The sequence below is a fragment of the Choloepus didactylus genome, chromosome 2 (assembly GCF_015220235.1).
Source record: "Choloepus didactylus isolate mChoDid1 chromosome 2, mChoDid1.pri, whole genome shotgun sequence".
In the NCBI taxonomy this organism is placed as follows: Eukaryota; Metazoa; Chordata; class Mammalia; order Pilosa; family Megalonychidae; genus Choloepus; species Choloepus didactylus.
Genome location: NC_051308.1, coordinates 125,364,500 through 125,385,881, shown reverse-complemented (window position 1 = coordinate 125,385,881; position 21,382 = coordinate 125,364,500). Strand labels below are relative to the sequence as shown.

The window sequence follows — 21,382 nt, the reverse complement described above, 5'->3', positions numbered from 1 at the left end:
GTGGAGCTGAAACACAACCTGGGATCATCAGATGCCAGCCACGTGCCTTCCCAGCTAATAGAGGTTTTCTGGATGCCACTGGACTTCCTTCAGTGAAGGTATACTTGTACTGATGCCTTCATTTGGACATTTTCATGGCCTTCAGAGTCTAACTTTATAACCAAATAAACCCCCTTTATAAAAGTCAATCCATTTCTGGTATTTTGCATAACAGCAGCATTAGCAAACCAGAACAGCATCTATCCTCTATTCTCATTTATTTCCAGCCTGTGAACAATTTGGGGCCATCTCCACTAGATGAAACTGTGTACTTGCAGAAAAAATAATTTAAGTGTCCCAGAGATCTGCTTATGTGTAATTCTGAGCTTATGACCAAAAGACTCATCCTTGACTGTTTTCTTTTCAAGATATGATGCATTCTTCCCCAGAAGAAATTATACTATGGATCAAAATATTAAAAACTCCTTAAAAAAAAACACATCCAGGAATGAATGAGCCCTTTGTTTCCCCAGAATTATCTGGTATACTCAGTGCTCTCTAAGTAAAGCTTTACTTACCCCAAAGGGCTGAGTTCAACTCAGGCAAATTTAGGTTTTGTTTCTCAGTATCAACAATGCTAAATTAGTCATCTTTACACATTCAAGCTGAACCTGATGATGATTTAAGTTTCATCTTTAGTCAGACTACAGAATCAAACACCTGAAGCAATTCAGGCCAGCAGCAAGAGCACAAGACTAATAATCATAAGATCAGAGTGTCAGACTTGGTACTGCCTCATGCTCTGCTTTGATAATTCATGCCTCCCTACTTTTTCCATGCCTCAGTATGTCAGATGGTTCAGAAGGAACTAAATAACTTGCTGTGAAAATTCATTAGATAAAGGATACAGACTACTTGGACAAATATGGCCAGAAATGCATGTTACTGTTTCACATATTCTCACAGAAAGTAAACAGCATAATAATTTGAAATACAAATGCTTATAAGTAAGAAACAGCTGTTTCTTTCTCAATGTCAAAGATATCAAAGTTACTTAAATAATTACACACGTGAGTATGAAAAATCAGATATTTAATGCCAAGTATTTGTCTCAGAGGATGACTCAGACACTCTCTTTTAACTGCTGGGAAACTACTACACATCTGTCTGGACATGCAGCTCCATGCCACTCCCAAAGAACATTCCACCCCAAAACCATACTGGTTTGCCTTACACCTCTGTGGGAAAATTAATGCTGTCAAATATCTGACAGTGTACTCTTCAGTTCCCCAAATCTCAACAGGTTTGATAATGAAGAAAACACCAACAAAATGAAACTTCATGTGGGAAAACCATGCTTAATCACAAAGCTAAGTGTCATTTCACCTCTAACTATGATCATCAGAGGAAGGGAGCAGCCCTATTGACTCACTCACTCTTTGGCAGATACTCAGCATCACTTTCGTTCCCACTGGTTTCACCTGAAAAGACAAAGAGTTTCCATTTTTGTTGTCCAACAGCTGGAAGTACATAGGATAACAATGCAAAGTCTCCACAGACCTGGGGACTTGGAGTAAGGAATAATTAGCATGCTGAGCTTTTCTCTGAACCACTTAGTTTATTAGGTTAGGATAGTTACCAAGAAGAAACTATTCTGTCTTTTTCCCATACCCTACCTTCCTCCTCAGCTCTGCTCTCATGTCTAAATTTAGAAATTAATGGCATTTCTGACTACTTTTAAGAATGCCAAGGCTAGTTCAGAGTGAATCACATTTCTGCTTCTATATTCACACACTTGTCTCTAAATTCCCAAACAAGATATCAAAGGCTAAACAAAAACATGAACATCAACTATGAATTTAGAATAATAAGAAAAGGTGAGAGAGAGCTAAGAGAATACCCCAAAATTTATACAGTAACATTCTATGTCTTCTATGAAGCCTTTAGGTTAACTTTAGCCCACACTGATCTTTCCTTTACTTTGAATTCTTACTGCTCTGAGCTGTTCTTATTTTGTTAATCAGATCTTAAGTATCTTGAAAATAAGGGGTTATATTTATGCAAGAGAGGTGCTTTGTACCACAGTATTGGGCACACAATTTACCAAACAAAAAGCCTTTTTGAATAAATGAATGAACTATTTCTAGATTATGTCTGAACTGTTAAAGCAAAATTTTAAAAATGCAAAGAAAGGGATTATATTTAAATATAGCAGGAAAAACAATGCCTAGGAGTCATAAATGAAAAAAAAATATGTTTTCATAAAAATGTAAAATTTCTATCCAATAAGAAATACCATTAACAAATTCAAAAGGTAAACTATGAACTGGGAAAATATTTGTAATACACATTTCAGACACAGGCTAAACTTAATATTCAAATAGCTATTATAAATCAACAAGAAAAAGAAAGCACAACAGAAAAATGAATAAATGATAGGAACTGGCAATTAACAAAAGATATATAAGTTGTTGACAATAATTATTCATAAGTAAATAAATGTAAATTGAAACAATAAACAACATACAACTTTTTATACCATCATATTGGCAAAAAATAAAGTTTGATAAAACAGTATTGGTGAAGATATGAGGAAAGGGGCATTTTCAAATGCTGTTGATAGAAACATAAGCTGCTAAAACCTTTTTGTGGGACAATCTGACACCAGCAATAAAAATTTTTAATGCACATATTCTTTGATTAAGTCTACTGCTAGGAACTTATTCTACAGATAGACTCTTAAAATTAAAAGTAGTTTCCAGAACGATGGCAGGTTAAGAGAGGCAGAGCAAAAATTATCCTTCATGAAAAACACTAGATAAAGGACAGAAAGTGTCCCAGGACAGCAGTTCTAGGGTGCCACTGGGCAGGCAGTGACTTCTAACCACATAGTGAGGATGTAGTTGGAGAGGCTAAGAGACTGCATTTAGGACGGATGAGTGTTCAGCCTGGAATGCCACCAGATTGGGCAGTTGGAGCCACCTGATGAGCATGGAAGGGAACAGCCTTCCATGCCCTTGCACATCTCTCAGTGTTGGCTGAGGAGATAACCCTTCACAGCCCCACGGCCGAGAGCTCCTGTGAGGGAACTCGGGATTTGGCAGTCTTATGACTGCAACCACTTTTCTTCCAAGAGGACTGCAGTGTGCACAGGCAAGAGGCAAGGGCACCACAAAGAAGAGCCAGGACCCCCTCCCCAACTACAGGGACTCGCAGACACATGGCAGACAGGGACTGTGGGACATTTGAGGTATAAGATGAGACATTCAGCACCACAGCCCCAGAGTGGTCCAGCTGCAGCCCTGGGAACTGATGGAACAACTGTGCCCTGGAGTGGACTCCCTGCTGAACTGCGCAGGATCTGCTCCCCTCCCATAGGGTGGGAAGTACCAAGTGTACGTGGAAAATTGGTGCGCTGATTTGATTTACACCCAGTTTGGACCCTGCTCGGTGCATAGTCAAAGTTGGGGGAGAACTAGCTTGAGGATAAGAGGTGGCTCAAGAGTGCCATCTGCAGGCAGGACAGGGAAAGTGCACTCCACCAAGCTGTGGCTCTGCCAAATTATAGATAAACGTTCAAATAATCCTGCATATCCTAAAATAACCCTATAAAGATAAGCAAATGCTATGAGGCCAAAAACAACAGAAAACTATAAAGCATATGAAGAAACTGGAAGATACGGACAACCCGGATGACCAAATTAAAAAGCCAAAGGAGATACAGAACTTGGAGCAATTACTCAAAGAAATATATACAAATCTCCAAAATAACTTTAATGTGATGGCTAAGGACGAAAAGGACAAGAAGACCCTAGAAGACACAAAGAAGAATTCGAAAGACTAAATAAAAATATAGCAGATCTTATGAAAAAAAAAGATACTGTTGATCAAATTAAAAATATACTTAAAGAGGGTAAATCTGCATATAATTGTGCCTAAGAGTCTCCCCGAGTACCTCTTTGTTGCTCAGATATGGTCCTCTGTCTCTAGCTAAGCCACCTCAGCAGGTGAACTCACTGCCCACCCCGCTACATGGGACCTGACTCCCAGGGGTGTAACTCTCCCTGGCAATATGCAGGATATGACTCCTGGGGATTAACCCAGACCTGGCATCATGGGATTGAGAACATCTTCTTGACCAAAAGGGGGATGCAAAATTAAACGAAATAAAGTTTCAGTGGCTGAGATTCCAAATGGAGCCAAGAGGTCACTCTGGTGGACATTCTTATGCACTATATAGATAACCCATTTTAGGTTTTAATGCATTGGAATAGCTAGAAGTAAATACCTGAAACTATCAAACTCCAACCCAGTAGCCTTGGCTCTTGAATATGATTGTATAACAATGTAGCTTACAAGGGGTGGCAGTGTGATTGTGAAAACCTTGTGGATCACATTCCCTTTATCTAGTGTATGGATGGATGAGTAGAAAAATGGGGACAAAAACTAAATGAAAAATAGGGTGGGATGGGGGGGATGATTTGGGTGTTCTTTTTTACTTTTATTTTTTATTCTTATTCTGATTCTTTCTGATGTAAGGAAAATGTTCAAAAATAGATTGGGGTGATGAATGCATAACTATATGATGGTAATATGAACAGCTGGTGGTACACATGGATGACTGTATGGTATGTGAATATATTTCAATAAAACTGAATTTAATTAAAAAATATACTTGAGACACACAACAGCAGATTTGAAGAGGCAGAGGAAAGAATTAGTGAACTAAAGGACACAGTGGTAGAATGCGAAAGCACAAAAGAACAAATGGTGAAAAAAATTGAAAAATTTGAAATTAATCTCATGGAGATGATGGACAACATGAAGAGCACAAATATAAGAATCATTGGTGTGCCAGAAAGTGAAGAGAAAAGTAAAGGAGTAGGAAGATTATACAAAGATATTGTTGGGGAAAACCTCCCAAACCTCCTAAATGATATAAATATGCAAATCAAAGATGCTCAATGAACTCCAAATAGAACAAACCCAATTAAACCCACTGTGAAACATAGTCTGATCAGATTGTCAAGTGCTGAAGAGAAGTTCCGAAAGCAGCAAGAGAGAAGCAATTCACCACATAAAAGGGAAACAACATAAGGCTAAGTACTGACTATTCAGAGGGCACCATGGAGGCAAGAAGGCAGTGGTATGACATATTTCAGATTCTGAAAGAGAAAAATTGTCAGCCAAGAAATCTTTATCCAGCAAACCTCTCCTTCAAACTGAAAGACAAGTTTAAACTTTTGACACATAAACAAATGCTGAGGGAATTTGTTAACAAGAAACCTGCCCTGCAAGAAATACTAAAGGGAGATCTACAGCCTGAGAAAAAAATAAAGGAGAGAGAAGCCTGGAGAAGGGCACAGAACTGAAGAATGTTAGTAAGGGTAACTTAAAGGAAATAGAGAGAGGGAAAAAATAGATCTGACAACTAAAAACCAAAGGATAAGATGACTGATTCAAGAACTGCCTTCACAGTAATAGCATCAAATGTAAAGAAATAAAACCCCCCAATTAAAAGATACACATTGACAGAATGGATTAAAAAATATGAACCATCAATATACTGTTTACAAGAAACTCATCTTAGACACAAAGAGATCGAAAGTGAAAGGATGGGAAAAAATATAATCCATGAAAGCTACCACCAAAAGAAAAGCAGGCGTGCCAATACTAATTTCAGATAAAATAGACTAAATGCAAAGAGATTATAAGAGACAAAGAAGGACACACAATATACTAATAAAAGGGACAATTCACCAAGAAGAAATAATAATCGTAAATGTTTATGCCCCCAATCAAGGTGTTCCAAAGTACATGAGTCAATCATTGGCAAAAGTGAAGGAAGCAACAGCCATTTCTACAATAATCTACAATAATGGGAGACTTCAATACACCACTCTCTTCTATAGATAGAACAACTAGACAGAGGACCAGTAAGGAAACTGAGAACCTAAACAATGTGATAAACGAATTAGACTTAACAGACATATATAGAGCATTACATCCCAAATTACCAGGCCATATATTCTTCTCTAGTGCTCGCGGAATGTTCTCCAGGATAGAGCATATTCTGGGGCACAAAACAAGCGACAATAAATTAAAAAAGATAGAAATTATTCAAAGCACATTCCCTGACCACAATGGAATGCAACTAGAAGTCAATAACCATCAAAGAAACAGAACATTCACAAATATGTGGAGGTTAAACAACACACTCCTAAACAATCAGTGGGTCAAAGAAGAAATTGCAAGAGAAATTGCTAAATATCTCGAGATGAATGAAAACGAGAACACAACATATCAAAACCTATGGGATGCAGTGGAGGTGGTGATGAAGGGAACATTTATAGCTCTAAATGCATACATTAAAAAGAAAGAAAGAGCTAAAATCAAGGAACTAATGGAACAACTGAAGAAACTTGAGAATGATCAGCAAACTAACCCCAAAGCAAGTAGAAGAAAAGAAATAACAAGGATTAAAGCAGAAATAAATGATGGAGAACACAAAAACAATAGACAGAATAAATAAAACAAAAAGTTGGTTCTTTGAGAAGATCAACAAGATTAACAAACCCTTAGCTAGACTGACAAAGTCAAAAAGAGAGAAGACCCAAATAAACAAAATCATTAATGAGCGGTATGACATTACTGTGGATTCCAAAGAAATTAAAAAAAAAAATCACGAGGATAGTAAATAACTGTAACAAACTAGACAATTTAGTGTAAATGGATAATTTCCTGGAAACACATGAACAGCCTAGACTGACATGAGAAGAAATAGAAGGCCTCAACAAACCAATCACAAATGAAAAGATCCAACCAGTTGTCAAAAAGCTTCCTACAAATAGAAGCCCATGGCCAAATGGCTTCACAGGTGAATATTACAAAACTTTCCAAAAAGAACTGACACCATTCCTGCTCAAACTCTTTCAAAAAATTGAAGAAAATGGAACAGTACCTAACTCATTTTATGAATCTAACATCACTCTAATATCAAAACCAGATAAAGATGCTACAAGAAAGAAAACCTAAAGACCAAGCTCCTTAATGAATATAGACGCAAAAATTCTCAACAAAATACTTGCAAATCGAATCCAAAGACATTAAAAAAATCATACACCATGACCCAGTGGGGTTCATCCCAAGCATGCAAGGGTGGTTCAAAATAAGAAAATCAATCAATGTAATACAATACATTAACAAATCAAAAGGGAAAATTCAAATGATCACCTCAAGAGATGCTGAAAAAGCATTCAACAAAATTCAGCATCCTTTTTTTTTTGATAAAAACACTTCAAAAGGTAGGACTTGAAGGAAACTTCCTCAATATGATAAAGAGCATATATGAAAAACGTACAGCCAGCATAGTTCTCAATGGTAAGATCAGGAATGAGACAAGAATGCCCACTGTCACCACTATTATTCAACATTGTGCTAGAAGATCTAGCTAAAGCAATCTGGCAAGACAAAGAAATAAAAAGCATCCAAATTGGAAGTAAAACTGTCATTATTTGCAGATGATATGATTGTATATTTGGAAAATCCTGAGAAATCTTTATTTGAGCTAATAAAGAAATTCAGTAAAGTGGCGGGATACAAGATTAATGCGCAAAAAAGTCAGTAACATTCCTATACACTAGAAATGACCTAACAATAGAGATACTCAAGAAAAAAACTCTATTCACATAGCAACTAAAAAAATTAAATACTCAGGAACAAACTTAACCTAGGATGTAAAAGACCTCTACACAGAAAATTACATAACTTAACTAAAAGAAATAAAAGGGGACCTAAAGAGATGGATAGAAATGCTAAACATCATTAAGATGTCATTCCTACCCAAACTGATACAAGATTCAATGTGATTCCAATCAAAATTCCAACATCCCGCTTTGCACACTTGGAAAAGCTAGTTATCAAATTTATTTGGAAGGGAAAGTGGCCTCGAATTGCTAAAAACATTCTAAAAAAGAAAAACAAAGTTTGAATACTTACATTTCCTGACTTTGAAGCCTAGTATAAAGCCACACTAGTCAAAACAGCATGGTATTGGCACAAAGATAGACATTGATCAATGGAATCATAATGAGAATTCGCAAATAGACCCCCAGATCTACAGCTGACTGATTTTTGATAAAGCCCCCAAATCCACTGAACTGGGACAGAACAGTCTCTTCAACAAATGAGGCTAGGAGAAACTGGATATCCATATCCAAAAGAATAAAAGAGGACCCCAACCTCACACCGTATACAAAAATTAACCCAAAGTGGATCAAAGACTTCAAATATAAGAGACAGTACCATAAAACTCCTAGAAGATAATGTAGGGAAACATCTTCAAGACCTAGTATTAGGAGGTTGCTTCTTTGACCTTACACCCGAAGCACAAGCAACAAAACAAAAAATAGATAAATGGGAACTCCTCAAAATCAAAAGGTTCTGTACCTCAAAGGAATTTGTCAAAAAAGGTAAAGAGGCAGCCAACGCAACAGGAGAAAATATTTGGAAACCATGTATCTGATAAGAGACTGATATCTTGCATATATAAAGAAACCCTGCAACTCAACGACAAACAGCCAATTATAAAATGGGCAAAAGATATGAAAAGACATTTCTCTGAAGAAGAAATACAAATGGCTAAAGAATACATGAAAAAATGTTCATCTTCACTAGCTATTAGGGAAATGCAAATCAAGACCACAATGAGATATCATCTCACACCAATAAGAATGGCTGCCATTAAACAAACAGGAAACTACAAATGCTGGAAAGGATGTGGAGAAATTGGAACTCATTCATTGCTGGTGGGGCTGTATAATGGTACAGCTGCTATGGAAGACAGTTTGGCAGTTCCTCAGAAAACTAGATATTGAGTTACATTATGATCTGGCAATTTCACTTCTCAGTATATACCCAGAAGATTTGAAAGCATTGACACGAACAGACATTTGCACACCAATGTTTGTTGCAACATTGTTCACAATTGCCAAGAGATGGAAACAATTCAAGTGTCCTTCAACAGAAGAGCGGATAAACAAAATGTGGTATATGCATACGATGGAATATTATGCAGCAGTAAGAAGGAACAAGGTCTTGAAACATGACAACATGGATGAACCTTGAAGACATAATACTGAGTGAAATAAGTCAGACACAAAAGGAGAGAAATCATGTTACCACTAATGTGAACTCTGTGAAAAATGTAAAATAAGTGTCTTATAATGTAGAATATAGGGGATTTAGAGAAAGACAGAGCTAGTGAAGGCGGAATGATAATCTAACATGTACAGATATGATAATGAGGGTGAACTTAATGGTATGGGAATGGACAGGTGTGATTATGGTTCATTAATGAGATTATAAGTATCACTGCCCCAATGAAGGTGAACATGTTCAAAAATGGTTGTTTAAAGGCATGTAACCCACAGAGTAGCACTACAAACATAAATAAGTGTTAGCATGATATACTTCTAAGGTATGACACTGGTATAAAGATTTAACAAGAAAGCGGTTTATTGAAAAACTACCCATTACATGTTATAGACTGTATTTAATAGGAATATCCTACCAGGACTACACTAATACTGGGAATGAATAATTAGTGGCTGATAAGAGCTCTGGGATGTTTTGTGTTATGACAATTGTCTAAAATTGAGAGTGATGATGATTACGTAACTAAGTGCAGATAATGTGAGAAACTGACCATTTATGTTGGGACAGAATATATGTTATATGAAATTAGGAACCCACTACTTAAATCAGACCCTTGACCTTGAGGCTTACTCTTGTGAAACTTAGGGCTGTAAATGGGAGGCTAAGCCTTCCTATAATTATGCCTAAGAGGCACCTCCAGAGAACCTCTTCTTTGCTCAGAAATGGTCTTTCTCTCTTTAAGCCCAACTTGGCAAGTAAATTCATTAACCCCCACCACGACCACCACCAAGTGGGACATGACTCCCAGGGAATGACTCTCCCTGGCAACGTGGGACACAACTCCTAGGAATGAGCCTGGCCCTCGCAGTGAGGGATTGAAAATGTCTACTTGACCAAAAGGGGGAAACAGGAAGGTAACAAAATAAGGTTACAGCAGCTAAGATATCTGAAATAGAGTCGAGAGGCTATCCTGGAGATTTCTCTTATGCAAGCTCCAGCTAGATATCCCAAATGGCCACAGTATGCCATGCCCTTACCAATAGTAGTCCCAAAATACCCAGGTCCCTATCTGAGATTCTATAAAAGATTCACTCACTAAGTTTTATCTCTCAGAAGCTTAAATCCACCAAAGTGTTCCTATGCCAGACAAGTCCTAAAACCCAGAAGCAACAGCCTCCTTAAGAACAACAACCAGATGCAGCCCTCTTCCCCATAATGTCAACAACCCCTTTCAATATGAACAAGTTAGGGTGGTCACTGCCTAGACATCCCTGAAGATCGAGAAAGTGATTAAACGAGAGGAAGGGGTAGCAACGGACAAGATAGGATTTAACAAAGGATTATGAATACTGAAACTTTATATAAATATATACATATATTTTTAGATGCTAGGGTATTAGAATAGCTAGAAAGAAATAACTGAATTTGGAATTGTAATCTATGACATTTTTTGAAATTTGCTCTATCACTAGTCATTGAATTGTGCTTTGAAAGTTTTCACCTTTCTGTACATAGTCTATATTTCACAATAAGGAAAGAACTGAAACTGTGGAACTGTAACCCATAACAGTTTTTGAAATTACCTCCATAACTGCATGTTGAGCTGTACTTTGAAAGTTAACAACTTTCTGTACATATGTTATATTTTACAATAATGGAAATAACTGAAATTGTGGAACTGTAATCCATAACATTCTTTATAATTTTCTACTTGTTAAATCATACTTTGAAAGTTATCACTGTTACGTATACATGTTAAAGTTCACAATAAAAAATGCATTAAAAACAAAAGTAGAAGTAAAAGGATGCATGTTGCAGCAATGTCTGAAGGGGCCAAAAATATGTAAAAAATCTAAATAGTCATAAGTTAAATAAAATACTAGAAAAAAGTAAAACATCTACCAGCTAAATAAAATTCTTTTAAACACATACAATGGAATATGGTACAGCTATGTGGATCTCTATGTGTTGATATTGAAAAAGCTAAAAAACATATTACTTTTTTTTAAAAGCAAGGTATACAAAGTCCAAATAGTATAAGACTATTTGTATAGAAAAAGTGTTTGAATGCACATAAAACTGTCTGGGGAGTAGGGAGGAGGTTTGGGGAACTTCGGCTTTTCATTTTATTGTTCTATATTACTGTAATCTCTTACTGAGACCATTTAAATTTTATAATAAAGAATAAGAGAATGTTAAAAGAACTGCTGCCTTTTCATAAGATAGGTAGAAACAATATATAAGAGACGTTAAAAGAAAAAGTAGCTATTTATATATTGTATGTTATATAGGTTTTATAACTTCACATTAACCACCATGACAAAAAAGTATACCAGGGCTGTAAACAGTGTTCAGATGGAAGGAACAAATACTGTGAGCACCTTAGTCCTATTTGTATACCTAGCACCAGGCACCTCTTAGGAGCTTATGAAGTGTCCTGAAAGGAAACAAAGAAAGAGGAAAAGGAAAAAAGGCAATACAACTGGGAAAAATCTCATAAGAGATGGTTTAAGTGGCTTTAATATATTCACACTACGGATTTTGACAACCTGCATTCCACAACACTGAATGAAGGTTAAGGGAATTATGAGCCAATGGGGAAATCTATTAAGACTCTATAGGGATTAAAAGTACTTGGATGTCCTTTTTAAGATATGACTTCAATACACAAAATAATAATGACAGGACTGAAGGACAATAAATCATTTTGTAATAGCTGACAAATGAAAGTTTAAAAATGTTTAGGTTTGAATACATTCCATAAACCATAGCATGTACCGACAGAGTTGGTGAATATAATCATCTAGTTCTGTTTTCCTTTTCTGTATCTAGTTCTGAATTATCCAAAAAAGTCATTTGATAATACCCTTTTGTTGTGCTATCATCAATACCATCTATTACTAAAACTTTTTATCACACCAAAAATAAATTCTGTACCCATTAAGCAATAACTCCCACTTCCCCCTCCCCTAATAACCTCTAATCTGATTTCTGTTTCTATGAATTTGTTTATTCTATATATTTCATGTAAGTGGAATCATACAGTATTTATCCTTTTGGGTCTGGCTTATTTCACTCAACACAATGTCTTCATCCAAGTTGCATAATGTATCAAAATTTCATTCCTTTTTTTCAGCTGAATAATATTCCATTGTATGGAAATACCCCATTTTGTTTATCCATTCAACTGCTGAAAGACATCTGGGTTGCTTCTACCTTCTAGCTATTGTGAATAATGCTGCTATGAACACTGGTGTACAAATATCTTTACAAATCCCTGCTTTCAATTTTTGAGGTATATACCCAAGAGTGGAAATGCTGGGTAATATGATAAATATATGTTTAAGTTTTTGAGGAACTGCCAAACTGTTCTACAATGGCTGCACGTTTTATATTCCCACCAGCAATACACAAGAGTTTCAATTTCTCTGCATCCCTGCTAACACTTGTTATTTTCTATTTTTAAAATAACAGTCATCCTAATAGGTAAGAAGTAGCTTCTCACTGTGGTTGTGATTTGCATTTCCCTAATGGCTAATGATGTTGAACATTTCATCTGCTTATTGGCCATTTGCATATCTTCTTTGAAAAAAACGCTTACTTAAGTCCTTTACCCATTTTTAAATTGGGTTTCTTTTTGTTGTTGAGTCATGGAAGGTCTGTATACATTCTGGATATTAAACCCTTATCAGATTTATGATTTGCAGTCATTTTCTCCCATTCTGTAGGTTATTTTTTCACTTTCGTGATAATTTCTTTTGATGCACAAAACTTTTTAATTTTGATGTAGTCCAATTTATCGATGTTTTTCTTTTGTTGCTTGTGCTTTTTGTGTCATAGCTGAGAATTTCTTAATTAAAACAAGACAAATTTTATCTAAGCATTGGCAGGATAAAAACTACTAAACCTATTAGATGACTACAAGTTGAATAACATATACCTTCAGTCCATACATAGCAAGCATTCTCATTTTCTCCATTGAAAGAGTCTATAATGATCAGTTAATATACATCAAAGAAGGACTACAAAATAATGATGCAATCTACTGATAAAAATTAGTTTCACTGGTTTATAATTATTTTTTCATTTATTTATTTATTTACCCAATAATTATTACTTGGCACAAAACTAAATAAAAGGGATATGAGGAAGAATAAGAAATGGCCCCTTATTGTTATAAAGCTTTTATTTAAGTGGGATAAAAAGTAAACCAAAAATTACGATGTACATCAAACATTAAATTATGTAACGATTCTCCCCTTTTATGCTGATAGCTATGGAGAGCTAGAACAGAATATAATTTCTACCTTTTGAGGGAGGTGCCTCTTTTCCAGTGTAAGTGTGTAACTTTACCCTCTTCTTTCCTCTCTTAGATTCAAATATATCATCTATCTTCAACACAAGCTGAAAAAGACCAGAAAAGTATGAGTTAAAACTAAAACCCACAAGTTTTCAGCTTGACAATATTGATTTATTAGTGATTCTCATTCACAGAAAAGATTTTAGAAATTTTAAAATAATTTAAAAATTTCAGTTTTGAATCCAAAATGATGCTCTTCAGTTAAATACATTGTTCCAACACAAGGTCCATGTAACACGAGTAAGGGAAGTGAGAAAGGACATCTTCTCTCCAGAAAACAGCACAGGTTTTTAGGGAGATTTCTTCTTACTCCATGTCACAACACACAGGAAATCTGGCAAGGCACTCCATATAATGATCAAAGCTTACTATAGAATGCAAGTTTTTGCTTGCCCAGAGTAGGAAGTGGAACACTCATTCACTTGGAAGGCAGGGTGGGGCTCAGTTATTTCTGCTCCCAGGAAATCTTCACAGAGCATAATCACACTTAGAAAGCTTTTATCTTATCTCCTTGCTACTGAAGATGTTGAAGTTACCATTTATTTTAGAAATATGGCATAAAATAAGAGACTCTCAAATATACTCAAGTACAAAAACCATGCTTTTCCCCCCTTCTTCTCATCAATCTATTTCTCAAGCAAAAAGATCCCAGACTATTAATTTTTAAATCATTACATAATTGTTCCTGTCCATTTAATAGGCATTACTCATTAGAATTCTTTCTTTGCTGCTGGGAGGTGTGTGTGTGTGTGTGTGTGTGTGTGTGCGTGAGAGAGAGACAGACAGACAGACAGAGAGGGAAAGAGACAGAGACAGAGAGACATACGGTGTAATACAGAAGAATCAGAGCTGATCGAGCAACAGAGAGTTTTAAAAGAACTAATTGATTAGTTTCTCCATTTTTATTTTCCTATTTTTTAATTGAAAGTTTATTCTTAACTACTAATCCTGACAATATATTAAATGTTTGGAATTACAACTGTTGGGAACATCTTATAAGATGATAACCATCAATGCTTGAAACAACTGTTCTTGTTTTCCCTTTTGTCCTTGTTTCTCTAGAAATCTTGGCAATCAGTAGGTGGTGAATCAGTCCAATGCAAGAAAAATAACATGTGAGAAACATACGCTTCCAATATGCTGATTATTCCCATATTTTTGGATGAGTTTGTTTTTTGAAAGATTTTGTGTATCCACGGTTCAAATCAAAATTACTAATGTTCTTAAATATTATCATTACCAAAAAAACATAAAAATAATCCAGACTAAAAAGGTATTGTTACAGGCTATAGGAAAGATCTGTGAGGGTAAATATAAACTTTGGGTATACAATGACTAAAGATAGGCTAATTATTAACGTGCATTTGAAAAGCATACTCAAATATTATAAAATAAAAGAAACTGCTCTAGAAATATGAGATAAGGTAACAAAATTTAAATTTAGATTATAAGCTAGGAAGAAGAGCCTACATTTACCTTCTAGTTGCAGAAAATACTGTAGCATATTCTCTCTAAGAAATGATAGAAATCATATTGCTTGTAGACATTTGAAAAATACAATACAAAACATTAGGAAATCTGTTCTAGCAAACAATATCACACAGGCTCCCACAACAGGGAAAGAAAGGAAGGGTGGAGTAATGCATATGGACTAGATCAGTGATTTTCAAACCATGAAAGTATTTTCCCTTCCAGGGATAGCTCTAGTCATCAAAGGGAAAATAAATGAAAAATGCTTTTCCTGAGGAATGCTGTTTCTGAAGATACTCCAAAGCCAAAATTTGTATTGCATACGGAAATATCCTAAAACGATTTAATCCAAGGAGGGTCACAGGTAGAAATGCTAACAGCTCCATAATCAAGAGGCTATCACCAGTTTCCTTTGCCTCACTTCTCAAAAAACTCTCAGGAAAATATTAGAAAAGTTGGATCATAACACTTATAATCAGAAAGAGAGAAAGCTTTGAGTACTCAGGGGAGCCACAGTAAATACAATACTGAGGCATGAAATCAAAAGCACTTTAAAATCTCCTTGGGTCTCATTGAACTCTATAATCCACAATTCTTAAATATTTGTTAACGCCATTCCAAGAGCCAGATGTGTGTTGGTATTCTTCTTCCTGTGAACACATGGACCTGTTGTTTTTGGCCTATGTGGGAGGCTGCTTTGTTGTGGCATGATCTACAGAAGTGGAGAGCTACTGCAAGGATTCCAGGCAGTTCTTAAAACCTCTGATTTTAAGTATTCCTCACCATACAGAGAAGAATAAACAGCTCAAGATATTTTTTTCCCACCGAGATAGCTCAACTTAGCGCTTTTTAAAAAATGTGTTTCTTTTAACTCTTCACATATCTAAGAGGGAGGGGTAGGCAATAGATCAGAAGAATTAAAAGTATTTGTGGAACCGAGTATCTCCCAGGAGCCAATCAGCAATTACTAAGTCAAGAAACAGCTGTGACTTATATGTATTATTAAAATCAGGTACAAAAATTGTGTGGTAAAAGAATACATACAGCTAATTCCCTGGGGATTGAGGAAGGAATATTTAAATGATCTGATTTCTACATTGCTTCATAGTAGCTGCATAGTGTCTCTTCAATCCTGAAAATAGTCTGAATTGTAGAAGAACAAAATAATAAGTTTTTAAAATGTTTCATGCAATTTCTTAAGTATCTTTTCTAAAAGAAATATGTCTCTCTATAAATAACCCTGATTTCTTCATTTTGGGTCCAACAGCTTGTCTTGATGACTTACAAATGTACTGCCTTTTCTCCCTTGAGAGAGGAGTAATTTATTTATTTGTTGATAATTTGTGTTCCCAGGGAATATCAGATTCCTTTTTCCTTCCTCTAAATGGGCATTTTTGCCCACATTAATGGCATATATTTTGTCATTATTAAAAATCTGTAAACTCAGGCACACAAGTGAATTCACTTTGAAAACTATATAAGTGTGAATTAGAACATCAGACACTGAAGCCAACTTGACAGAATGCCCTTGTACATGAGATTCTGGTGCTTCCTCTAAATAGGCAGCTGATTTTAAGGAGAGATAAGATAACGGAAGTGAAGCCCTCTATCTAAAATCAGTTTTCCAAATCTGTATTTAAAAAAAAACCTTGACAAAAGCCATTCATGAGTTTATCTTGCATGAGCAGAAGTTTAAAACTTAAAGCTGCTTTACAATTCTTCTAAAGTCAGTAGGTTAGTTATAACCTCCTATTCATTTCAGTCTAAAATTTATTTATTCTCAGTTACAGAAATGCCAAAGCGAGAGTGAAATAATGAAGTACTGGACTCCTTACCCCTGGAAGGTTTTTCCTTTTCCTGTTTGCAACCTCTCCAGCTCGGAATAGCTTCCATTCAGTTAAAGTAACGGGCAAAGTGGCATCTTTCATGAGTTTTGATCGTAAATAGACCTGTGAATTCTTCAGTTCCATAGTCTTCCGGTGAAGGAATTGAGGTTTGGGAGGAAGCTAAACAGAAGAGGTACTGGTAAGGGCTAAAATCATCTAGTTTATGCCAAGATCATCTAGTTTATGCCTGTGTACTCATGCAAAATCAAAGCTATCGCAGAAAAATATTTATCTAATCTTTTCTTTAAAATCATTTCAAATAAAGATTCCATAACTTCTTTCTCATCATTTGTAAAGAAGTTTCTTAGACTTCTAATCCAAAGTTCTTCTACTATGATGCAATCCAATTTCAGGAAACAACGGTTTACAGCCCTCATTAACTCAAGGGCGACTCTGCTTTTAGGGGTCAGGAGTCTTTCCAGGGACCAGGCAGGTAAATTGGGCTCACACTGGATATGGAACTAATAAGGGAAGGTGAGAACTACAGTTTGTGCTCTGTCTAAAGGCTTCAAAGAAAAAACTGTGTGCTGCTCCCCAAATGAAACAAAACAAAAACCACAGCCAACAATAAAACCCCACATTTGCAGTGCCTGTTAATTTTGGCCCAGTTAAACCATGTTAAACCTTTTGCAGGGATCATAAAGAAGATTCTAAACCTTTATTCAATTAGTTCTCTGGTCAGACCTTTGGTGCTTTGAATGCACTTTTAGGGGGTGGTAGCTTCCATGCTGAAGGAGTTCTCCACATGGGTAAAGGCTGCAATGGAATATCTTCATATGGATTTTCTTTGCTGGGATCTTGAAAAATAATGGAAAAAAAAATAAGTTTAGGAAAGCATACTTAAATGGAAGCAAAGTAACCATAGCTTGCAAAGTAAATAAAAAACTAAATATTCTACATTGCTGTAGGGATAAGGATCTCAAAATCAATGTCTCTTTAAGCTTATAAGCCACTCAGGAATCCAACTGAGCTGAGAAAAATTATCAAAATACTATACTATAAACATCTTCTGAACTGAGCAGTGAAATTGTAAGATCCATTAAAGAATAAAAGAAAGGATACACCAAGGGTTTCCACATTAAAAAGAAAAATCTAGAGCAATATATATACCTGATTATAAAAGAAAATACTATCCTTTAGTCAAGGACTCCACCAAATACATACTCATTACATTTAACTGCAAAGTTTGTGGACACTTACATAAGATATCTTCATAGATATTGTCCTCAGACTGTGTGTAATAAAGTGCTGAACCAGAATTTCTTCCAAGTTCTTCATGAATCCTTGAGTTCCGATTTCGATAGTGTTGAATATCCTCAAATTCAAATGATTTCCTTAAGAAAGGAGATACTTTTTTAAAGTTATGTCTTTAAAAATGCTCATCTTTTTAAAAATTGGTATGGTATACAGAAATTGATAAGTAAAGGATTTTTGGGCAAAATTACAAAGACATTTTATCAAATACCTAGGAATAATAAACTAGGCCAGTACCCTGTATGGGCAGTGAGAAAACTGGAGGCTTGTAGCCAATCACAGTCGTGCTCTTCATTAGATTCTTTTATTAAGTTCATTGTCAATAAAGAGTGGCACTAAGGCCAGCATGCCTTAAATGAAGTGGAAGAATGTACTTGTTTCCCTACAGATTCTTAAAGATATAAAGTGGAAGCTTTTCTGATGCTCCTATGTCAGTAGGTAATCTTAGATATTTCCTATACTTTTATTTTTAACTCTTGTACTTATTTTACCCTAGGGTTATTCAATATATGTTTGTTTAAATTAGGACTCTACCCAAGCAGAGAAATGGAAATTGGTTTGAAAAGGAAAAAGCAGCTCAATAATCCTGTAAGCAAACTACTTACAAATAATTATTTAACAAATAAAAACATACCTTTTAGATCTTCCTCTGATTTTTCCACCATATTTCTTTGGTTCAGGCTTCTGAAAAGAGGCCAAAGAAGCTTCTGCACAAGAATTATTTTCACAGCATTTTCTGTCACAGTTTCTTTCTTTATATGGCATAACCCCAGCTTCAGATAAATACCTGAATGTCCTACGAGGTTTTGGCAAAGGATTTATAGAAGGTCCACGTTCTTGCCCCTCAGGCTCAGAGTAAATATTTTCTAAGCTCTTGGTTATTCCATATGAATTATCCAGAACTCTGAAATTCAGTTCTTTTTCTGGAGAGGTGCAATGTTCTAAAGTCAAATTTAAGACTTTATCTAGGGGAAGTGCTTCTATTTTCTTCCACAGTATTTGTGAGGTATAGAAGTTTCCTGGAGGTAATGACGTCTCTGGATCCAAAACAACTTCTTTCCAGCTTTCAATGCGTTTGACCTGAGAACATACCCACTTGGCTTCTGATTCATTTTTAAGGAAGCAGGTATCATTATATTCATGTTTCTCACTTTCATCCTCACTTTGATCGTGGCTTTTGATATCTTCACTCAGATCTAGACCCACATTTTGAGAGCTGGTTACATCCAAGTTTTTGCTCTTTTCTTCAGTAACAGATTTTTTCTTAGAAAGAATATCCTGGTGACAGTTTTTATACCCTACTCCAAAGTCCTTTGAAAGACACTTATCTGGATTTGATATACCATTAGTCCTTCCTTCCCACTGAGAAATTTTTTGTTTGATATTTTTGCAGTGGCTTCTTGACAATGTCTGAACAGCAGAACGAGAAAATCCAACATCCATGTTCCCTATGGGTGCATGACAAGTGATGAAGTTTATAAAGTTTCCATTATAAGTAACTATAAAATGTATTCTTTATCCTGTCAGAATCCAAGCAATTCCAGTATTTTCCATTCATCTTTAATTTGGAAATCTCTTTAATTTTTTTTTAATTATTGATCCTTGCTGAAAATGGCTACAGCTTTATCTTGAATAATCCTATTAAAATGAGACAAGAATGTGTTAATTACAGTTTTATAATTTTCCAATATCAACTCCATTAATACACTGGCCAACTATCTCTAAACAGCTCATTTATATTGAATATGTAAAAATGCACCTGGCATCCATTAAGTAATTCTTCTCTATAAAGACACTCCTAAGGTGATTGATATAGTAATACTGAGAAAACATTACTTGTGGTATTTTTCTAATTATAGCTTTAATATTCTGCCATATTTTAATTTCCTAAAGTTGGGTAGAATGGGGTTTTATAAAAGATTACATGTAGCAGTTTACAATATTATTTTTAACTAAATCAACTATTTATGAAAACTTCTCTTAATGAAACAAGGACCATGGAGTAGTATAAAAAGCACGTACTGAAGAAATACATCTCAAAGACCAAAAAGTTTATCTATGTCCACAGCAAGAGCCAGATGGTCTGGAAACACACCATTAGCTAATATCCTCTTCCTGCCCTATGCTGATAGATAATGTTAGACCATCACATACCCTCATTTCAGTTTCACTATCAGCAGCAGAGGATTCTATATGTACCGTACTGAAGACAATCCAGTGAACTATCAGTTGCTTTAAAATGTAATAACCTATTGTGTCACTGACTGAACTTACCACATCTCTGCCACCACACCCTTGACCCAAATCAGCAAAACTACTTATTATCACCATCACATTCCTTCCTTTCACATAGAGGCCTCACTCAGTTAGACCAATAAACTGTTTCCTCAAATGTAAAATTTGTCAGAAAACTTTTTCTAATGACTGAGTGAAGACCTCATTTCAAGTTCTACTGTACACTGGTTATAAATAGCAATTGTCTCAAAACTTCCTGAAGCAGGGGTCATCCTTCCTTAAGCTCTGTCTGTGTGGCCTTGATTAACAGGCAGGAAAATATCTTGGTCCAGCTCTGTCAGTACTGCTGACCAAAACTGTTACACATAAAACACACACACACACACACAAACTCAATTTATTCGAGGCAGAGCTACTGCTAACCAGGACCCCTATCGGTTTTCACTTAGACCATTCCTAAAAGTTGGAGGAAAACCAACTTTGCCAGCAAATAAAATTGGTTAGTGTCTGAAGCAAAGAAAATGATTCTAAACAACTTTAAGAAATTAAACTAATGTGTGTAGAAAACACACACAAAGAAAAACAAACAAACAAATAAAAATACTAAGGCTTGTTGCCGAGAACATTTGATAAAAGACTCATGCACAGAATTTGAAGACCCAATCAGTTACTGTTTGGGACTAAAACTCTGAAAATCCTTTTCTGCTACTGATGTTCACAGGGGATTACTAAGGATTTTAGAGTGTCCCAGAAACCTAGGTTTCCTTCACCATTGATAAGAGTGGAATTTTTCTCTCTGGCCCCTGAAAACCTAGTAGAGGTTTTTGGCAGTCGTTATTAACCCTTTCTTTATTCTTCCCTGACTAATGTGTTTTAAGTGTGAATGACTCAAACCGAGAAGAAAAGGATGAAAATTGCCAGCGCTAAAAAAATTTTAACTTGAAAATTACCAGCAACAAATGGTTTAATCTATGGAATTTACACACAATGTAAATAATGCGTCTTGATGGTGTTTCAGTGGCAACAGAGTAGAATAGTACCA

At 35.6% G+C, this 21,382-nt stretch overlaps 1 protein-coding gene across 5 annotated transcripts in view; it reads right to left on the bottom strand.

Moving 5' to 3' along the window:
• Positions 1-21,382, bottom strand: part of DENND2C (DENN domain containing 2C) — a 136,290-nt gene that overhangs the window by 26,545 nt on the left and 88,363 nt on the right. For 4 of the 5 annotated variants that reach the window (XM_037826301.1, XM_037826304.1, XM_037826305.1 and 1 more), the window contains 6 exons: positions 18,740-19,743; positions 18,052-18,185; positions 17,536-17,648; positions 16,801-16,971; positions 13,443-13,539; positions 1,416-1,460 (listed from right to left, as the gene is read on the bottom strand). In XM_037826301.1, coding sequence (XP_037682229.1) covers positions 1,416-1,460; positions 13,443-13,539; positions 16,801-16,971; positions 17,536-17,648; positions 18,052-18,185; positions 18,740-19,548 — 1,369 coding nt within the window. In that variant the 5' untranslated portion in view covers positions 19,549-19,743. Of the gene's footprint in view, positions 1-1,415; positions 1,461-13,442; positions 13,540-16,800; positions 16,972-17,535; positions 17,649-18,051; positions 18,186-18,739; positions 19,871-21,382 lie in introns of those variants that run through there. The other variant, XM_037826303.1, reaches the window with a different exon arrangement.